The 8360-nt window shown below is 41.6% G+C and overlaps 1 protein-coding gene across 1 annotated transcript in view; it reads right to left on the minus strand.

Moving 5' to 3' along the window:
- Positions 1–8360, minus strand: part of LOC108276271 (cadherin-4) — a 367096-nt gene that overhangs the window by 94908 nt on the left and 263828 nt on the right. The window contains exon 4 of the mRNA XM_053686058.1: positions 5382–5578. Within this exon, the coding sequence (XP_053542033.1) occupies positions 5382–5578 (197 nt within the window). The remainder of the gene's footprint in view (positions 1–5381; positions 5579–8360) is intronic.

Below are 8360 nucleotides of genomic sequence, written 5' to 3' on the forward strand. Positions count from 1 at the left end.
TTGAAAACCCCAGAGTGAATAAGAATGAAAAGAGAGAGAGAGAGAGCGAGAGAGAGAGAGAGCGAGCGAGAGAGAGACAGTGAGAGAGAAAGCGCGCGAGAGAGTTGTGTGTATATAAGAATAGAAAGACAAGGATATTTAAAATGTCTCATTTCAGCTGGTGGATGTCATAACAGGGATCATCAATCTTCTGTTTACACAAATCCTGTCCCGTCGATATTTGACTACACTGATATTAAATATGTACATTAAATATTGAGTATAGGGGTTTTTGCATTTTTTATACCCCATCTGCTTCGCTTAGAAAGTCACCTCAGAACAGCCACTAAAATATACAGTTTGCATAATGGAAATGAGCGGTGAACGTGGTAGAGATAGGATAGAGATAAGACAGAGAAGAAGAAGAGGAAGAGGAGAACAGGCAAAACTAGAATCACAACAATAAATGAATGACAAATGGTAGTAGGACTTATAGAAGGGGAAAAGATCAAGGAGACCAAAAAAAAAATACTGCAAGAAAGAAAGACAGAAGAACAAAAAAAGAGAGAAATCAAAATAAGGAGTAAGAATAAAGGAAGAAGAAAAAGAGCAAGAAGAAGACAAACTACAATCATTGCATAAACAAGATGAACAGGTTGAACAAAACCACTTGCTAACCACTAAGCCACTGTGTCCCCGTAATAAGACATGAAGAAGACAAAGAAAGTTTGTTTGTTTTTTCTAAAGAACACATTATCTGGGGGTAACCATGGACAATCGACGGCACTCTTTCCTCTCACGTTGCTAATCTAACACGCTCATGTCGATTTCTCTTTTACGACATCGGAAAGATTGGTCCATTTCTATCCATACAGGCCACTCAGGTGCCGGTTCAGTCTCTTGTCATTTCGAAACTGGATTATTGCAAGTCACTCCTGGTAGATCTGCCTCTGGGCGCCGTTTGACCTCTGTAACTGATCCAGAATGCAGCTGCACGACTTGTTTTCAAACTTTCCCGACTTCTCCAACGCCAGCACATTGCTACGCTCCCTCCACTGGCTTCCTGTAGCTGCCAGCATCAGACATACAACACTGATGCTTGCCTACAAAGCCAAAAATGGACCAGCACCCACTTATCTCAAAGCATTTATCACACCCCACACTGTACCACGCTCCGTCCGATCCTCTAGGACCGCTCGACTGGTCCAAACATCTCTCAGGGTACAAGGAAGGCCTGCTTCAAGACTCTTCTCTCTTATGGCCCCTAGGTGGTGCCAGAATTGTCCGTAGTGTGTGTGCATGGGTGTGAGATTGTGCCCAGAGTGTCTCCTGCCTTGTCCTCCGAGTCCCCTGGGATAGGCTCCAGACTCCACCGCAACCCTGTGTAGGATAAGTAGTACGGAAAATAATTCTTCAGTAAGCAATTTGGCGGATCCGGGAATGCTAGGAATGTTGGGCATGAAGTGGGAATTCACCCTGATTGGCTGATGATAGCAAGCGACACATGTGACTTGCGGCTTGCTAGTTTGAACGCACAGATATTCCTAAATTAATTGAAAATCGAAGAACAACATTGGACGTTTTTTTGCATGTAATTTGCATATTAACGTGTGCTACAGCACTCCGAGACTCGGAGACACGTTTGACAAGACGTGCTCATGCATGTGTTTAAAATCTTATCACGATACAATCCGGATATCATATTCTGACCCATGACATGTCCCGGTGTGAAGAGAGTCCTCCTCGATCAACACAAGTGAGGCACAGCTGGCACAGCTGGCCCCGATCGTACAGATGTGCACCTGGTCGGATTAATCAGGTGAATCTTTATTCAACATTCACTTCAGACAGGAGAAGGAGTCAGGCTCGGAGCCAGAACACACACATCCACCCTGCTCGGAGAGATGCGTGAGAAAGAGGGATTACAGAGAAGAGCAAGAGAGGAGCAGGAGGAGGAGTGGAGGAACAGCATGTGGGACGAGTGTCCAACAGTAGTGATTGAGAGGGAGGGAGCTTGGAAGGCGTGTGTGTGTGTGTGTGTGTGTGTGTGTGCTGTCAGAGGTCAACATGAACATGACTACAAGAAGGAATGAATGGTCACTCTCATTCTCTATCTCTCTCACACACGCAAACTCTCACTCTCTCTTATACACACACACACACACACACACACACACACACACACACACACACACACACACAGTGTTAAACGGTGCCAGTCTGGGCTTTGAAATCCCACCTGCCTCTCCACATCTGGAAGTTATTATTCAACACAATAACAGTGAGACCCCAGAAAATGCTAAACACTACCCTATACTACACTACATTACACACACACACACACACACACACACACACACACACACACAGCAGGTCCTGATGTTGCCAAGTGACAATTTAAATTCACAACGTGGATGGAAACATAACGATTGCTTCTGGCTGTTCCTTTCTGTTCTTGACATCCTGAAAATTGGCCACGCCTTCTGAGTGGGAGGGGCATACTCTCGCTCCTCTCTCCTGTCAATCACAGCAACAATAGCCAATCATGGCCATCTCTGAGCTCGTGTATGTGGAAGAACTGGCTTCACGTGTCTCGCAGAAAGTATCTTTCTGTCTGTCTGTCTTTCTTTCTGTCTGTCTGTCTTTCTTCCTGTCTGTCTGTCTTTCTTTCTGTCTGTCTGTCTGTCTGTCTTTCTTTCTTTCTCCCTCCCTGTTGTGTAGTGCTGATCTGCTCAGAACAACAACACACTCCACCTGAGTTAAACTCAGCTGACTCCATACTGCACTACGTGAAGCTGCAGACCAGATGGGGGTGGGTTAAATTGGCTCTGTGTGTGTGTGTGTGCATGCGTGTGTGTGTGTGTGCGTGCGTGTGTGTATGTGTGTGTGTGTGTGTGTGTGAGTGTGTGAGTGTGTGTGATCGATTTTGTGTATTTTTAGATGTGCTACCTGTGTGTCCTGACATGCTCAGGGCATGCTCTTTCCTTCCTTCTTTCTTTCTCCATCTGGCCTTCTCCATATCTTTCTTTCTTTCTTTCTTTCTTTCTTTCTTTCTTTCTTTCTTTCTTTCTTTCTTTCTCCATCTGGCCTTCTCCATATCTTTCTTTCTTTCTTTCTTTCTTTCTTTCTTTCTTTCTTTCTTTCTTTCTCCATCTGGCCTTCTCCATATCTTTCTTTCTTTCTTTCTTTCTTTCTTTTTTCTTTCCTTCCTTCTTTCTTTCTCCATCTGGCCTTCTCCATATCTTTCTTTCTTTCTTTCTTTCTTTCTTTCTTTCTTTCTTTCTTTCTTTCTTTCTCCATCTGGCCTTCTCCATATCTTTCTTTCTTTCTTTCTTTCTTTCTTTCTTTCTTTCTTTCTTTCTTTCTTTCTCCATCTGGCCTTCTCCATATCTTTCTTTCTTTCTTTCTTTCTTTCTTTCTTTCTTTCTTTCTTTCTTTCTTTCTTTCTCCATCTGGCCTTCTCCATATCTTTCTTTCTTTCTTTCTTTCTTTCTTTCTTTCTTTCTTTCTTTCTTTCTTTCTTTCTTTCTCCATCTGGCCTTCTCCATATCTTTCTTTCTTTCTTTCTTTCTTTCTTTCTTTCTTTCTTTCTTTCTTTCTTTCTCCATCTGACACTCTCCACATCTTTTTTTCTTTCTTTCTTTCTTATTTTCTTTATTTATTTATTTATTTCTCTTCTTCTTTCTTTCTTTCTTTCTTTCTTTCTCCATCTGACACTCTCCACATCTTTTTTCTTTCTTTCTTTCTTTCTTTCTTTCTTTCTTTCTTTCTCCATCTGACCCTCTCCACATCTTTCTTTCTTTCTTTCTTTCTTTCTTTCTTTCTTTCTTTCTTTCTTTCTTTCTCCATCTGAACCGCTTGAACTTTTTAAAATAAATAAATAATAAACTCCATTCACACTATGTAAATTACATGTATCTTGTATGAATAACTTTTACATTTTAATAATGCCCACGGATATTTGTTTTTTGTTCTTCTGTCTCTCGTCTTTTGTCTTTTTAATTGGCTTCCTACGTGTCTGAAACCCGTCTCAGTGGGGACTGATCGATGATCGTTTACACCTTGTTTTCGAGATCCTATCATTTGTGATGCATATTACAATCCAGTACAAATCCCTTTTTTTTTTTATTTATTAAAGCTTTCTTTCCATTATACCATACATTATTGGTTTTTCGTCTAATTTAACATCTAATCCTACATTTTTAACTCCCAACCATATCTCAGCTGAGCGTGAGCAGTGTATTCACATTCAATTATCTTCTCATAAATACTTTCATTAGTTAATTTATCTCCGTCTAGCTTTAAATGTTCATGCTTCTCTTTAAAATCACCATCTATTCATTTACAGAAAGGTATATTTTCTCTAGCTCTCCCTCTTTTTCTCCTCCATGCCTTTATATCGCCTATCCAATCGCCTCCTCTCTTTATAGCTTGTGTTGCATTTTTGCAGAAAGCTACCTGTAGCTTATTTCCAATCTCGAGGGCTCCAAGCTCTTTCGGTTTGTATAAAAGTTTGCGTTTGATCGTCTGTCTGTTGTTCCTCGAGATACGTCGAACACCCATTTAGTTTCGTTTCATTATACATTGATCGTCAGGCGGAAAGGCTGTTGCTAAGAATAATCGTTTAGGCGATATGAAAGTTTTAATCACCCGGATCCTAGTTTTATAGTTTATAGATTATCCGGTTATTAATTTTCCGATTTAATTTCCTGCTTTTTTTTTTCCCCACCATCTTCGCACAGTTAGAGTTAGTAATGGTGCGCACGACAAACGGAGTTATCGACTCCCGAAAGAAGGAACCGATTCTGAACGGCTGAATCGACTCGTTAGTGATTCCAGACTTTACTTCCTGTACTAAACTATGTAGGTTTGTAAAAAAAAAAAAAAAAAAAAAAAAATCATCGGCTGCTCGCTGACGGCGCTGGCTAGACCGATAATGACAGCCTGGGATCTCTGACCAATCAGAGCAGAGTAAAGGAGGAGTTTAGAACGAATCCTTTAGAACGGATCATTTAACGAGTCGTTTGTGACACTGGGGGAAAAAGGTAACGCTGCAGTCTAAATGATGAGCACGTTAACGTGCTTTCTGACCTCGGATGCGTGTAACTCTATCGCGTGAGAGCTTTAAAACAACATTAGGCACGTTTCAAATCCATAATAGGTGCGCTTTAAGCGTTTCCTTTTCTCCAGATTATCCCCCATATCATACATTTCTCCATCTGACCTTCTCACACATCTTTCTTTCTTTCTTTTTCCGTCTGTCTGACTCTCTCCACGCCATCCTTTCTTTCTTTCGGCCTTCGTTCCTTCCTTCGTATCATTCCTCTTTCTCCTTCAGCTCACTCTAAGCACTGTGGATGTTCTTCGGGCGGTGTGAATGCAGTTATATTCCGTCTCCTCACCTCGAGCTCCAGTCGCACGGTCGTCTCCCAGGTGTGTGCGTCGTCTGTGGCGTGAGCCGTCACTGTGAAATTCATCGGTGTGTTCAGAGTGAACACGTCTCTCTGTGTGTACACGGATCCGTCTGTCTCGATTCTGAAGCGGGGATCACCGCTGTCCAGTCGTACCGCTGCGTTTCCTAAACAGTCATCAAAATGAACTGAGAGAGAGAGAGAGAGAGAGAGAGAGAGAGAGAGAGAGAGAGAGAGAGAGAGAGAGAGAGTTATACTCAACTCAAACCATTCATACTCACGTAACTTCAGAGTAACACAAAAGAGTGACACACACACACACACACACACACACACACACAGTTAAGAAGAAGAAGAAGAGTAAGTCAGAGGCATGATATTATAGGAAAACAATTAACGACATATGCTTACAGTGCATTATGGGAAATATATGGTCACTCAGCTATTAAAAATAACACCCTATGAACGTTCTATAATTCAGTTATCGACTGTTTTAGTGTCATTTTGCATGGATATTTTATGTTCTGTATCTGCTGCTTTATTGGTCTATTTAAATCGATCTATTGAATTTTGTTCTAAAAGTAAGCTTTGGAAAAGCTTTCGACACGTTACCGGAAACGGCAGGTGTTCGAGATATGGATTCTGTGAGGTTTAAGACAAAGCAGAAGAGCTGATCCCGAGTAAAACCTGAGGAGCCAAATCACATCCCACTGCTATCGATCTCAATTAGCCGCTAATATGGCGGAAATGATCGTGAAGCACAGAGTCATCCGCGTCTTTATCCCGGCAGAGGACGAGTCCGGAAAGCGAGTCGCATTCGGCACGACCAGACGAGACGGGAATAGAAAAATCAATTCGAGTCAAACTCTGGAGGCGGGTTACCTGTAAAGAATCGCTCGCTGTCACACAGAATGTCTTTTTATATCAGCGTCGATAAATCCGAGTCTGAAAGCAGGATTTATTCCATCAAAATGCGGTGTGTACAGCAGAAACTAAAAACGATCGCACTCAAATTTGGTTATCGTGAAAGGGGCGGGGCTATAAGAGGACGAGGTCGATGCGGCGCTACAGTACACCACGGATGTGAATGAAGTGAAATGACGGACGATTGGTCCGACCGTTTGTTACGTGAAGTCCGACCAAACGACCCGAGAACCGATAACATGAAGCATTCATACGAGGCAAAAGCACCCCGCAAAATATACAGACTAGAAATGATACTGTAGCACCCTCGACAACAAAACACAATTACAACAGAAGCTCGACAGCAAGATGGTGAAACACTTGGTGCTAATCAACGTGAAACACGAAACAGGTGCGAGTGATCGTGACCTGTGATGTTTTAGGGGTTGACCAGGAGTGTAGTTCTGCACCCTTTTGGCACTACCATGACACCCGTGCACGAGCTGTTACTATAGAAACGACAAAGTATTAGAACTATTGAAGTATTAGCTGTGCTAATATAAAAAAAATAATAATAATAATAATTACTCGACAACTTCTGACCAATCAGATCTGAGAAGATTTCAGCATCACTGTGGCAGATTAAAATCTTGCAATACGTCGATAAATATAACCAGAAATGGAAAAACAACAGCAAGAAAACAATACACCTGTTCGAGGTATAATATTTATCAATTTATCGATCTATTTTATTTATTTATTTATGTGTTCATCTATCCATCCCACCACCAGGAATATCCAGAGGACAATAATACGCTTGTTAATTTTGGACATTTAAATGCCCGAAGAAAGGTAGAAAAGAAAGTATCATTTTTAAAAATATAAATAACTCATTACAATTTACATAAACTCTGTGGCCCAGGTCATTAAAAAGCCAAGCCGTCCCTTCTCTCACTGTCTCGGTGTTAATACTTAGTTCCGTTATTTTTGCAAGCTTTCCATCTTGTTCTGTCACATTTCCGGATTCTGAAATTCGCAGTCGAAATAACGAGTGATCATTTAAGCAAATCATGCAGGAGTTAATATTTTACACACACATCTCTCTCTCGCTCTCTGTCTACGTTTACACGGACAGCAGTAATCTAATTACTGACCGTATTCTGAATAAGACGATATTCTGATTAAGGTGTGTACATGAGTCGCTTTTAGAATACTCCTTTCATGTTCCCTTTACGTGTTATAGAACATAGATGGATTAACGTCACACGTCATTACGTCCCCGCGCCACGCCGTCCGACGTCCCTCCAGAATTTCACGTATCGACATACAGTCGGTCTTCGTTATGGGACCGTATACAGTTTTGGGTGCTTTTATTTTAATTTTACGAAAGCTTCAAGTGCGGTTCATTATTCGTCGTGCTGTACGTGCTAATAGACGACTGCGTGAAGCCGTGGGCTGCGTCCCAAACCGCGTACTTACCATCTATATAGTAGCTGAAATACATGTATCTCACCTACGATATAGCAGGTAAGTACACGGTTTGGGACGCAGTCGTGCTCTCTTGTTCGCCGTCAAACGGTCGAGCGCTGCCGTGTGTGTACGTGTCCTGTCTCACAATGCGGTGAAAACTCCCACACGACGTTAACAGTGTGATTAAGGTGTGTACGTGTCTGTAACGCACGTCCATAACGCGACTAAAACAGGAAATACTCCACACGTCTTAATTCCGTCTGTGTTTACTCCGAGTATGACTTTAATCGGATTAAGGTCCTCAATAATCTCTGTTTACATGCTAGTTTCTTAATCAGAGTATCGTCTTAATCGGGTTCATATGTCCATGTAAACGTACCGAGTCACTCTCTCTCTCTCTCAGTGCTTAATGTGAATTTGACTCTGTTTCTCTCTGCAGTGGCATCAACATTTGTCTTGTTTTTCATGGATTATCTGCTACAGACGTTTTTTCTCCCCGCCGCCATGGAGAGTTTCATATCTACTTTTAATGCATCTCTTAATGCTTTAGTCAATAAAAAGCACTTTATTCCTTCATTTTTTTTTTTCTTTTCCCCG

The sequence above is a fragment of the Ictalurus punctatus genome, chromosome 15 (genome assembly GCF_001660625.3).
Source record: "Ictalurus punctatus breed USDA103 chromosome 15, Coco_2.0, whole genome shotgun sequence".
Lineage (NCBI taxonomy): Eukaryota > Metazoa > Chordata > Actinopteri > Siluriformes > Ictaluridae > Ictalurus > Ictalurus punctatus.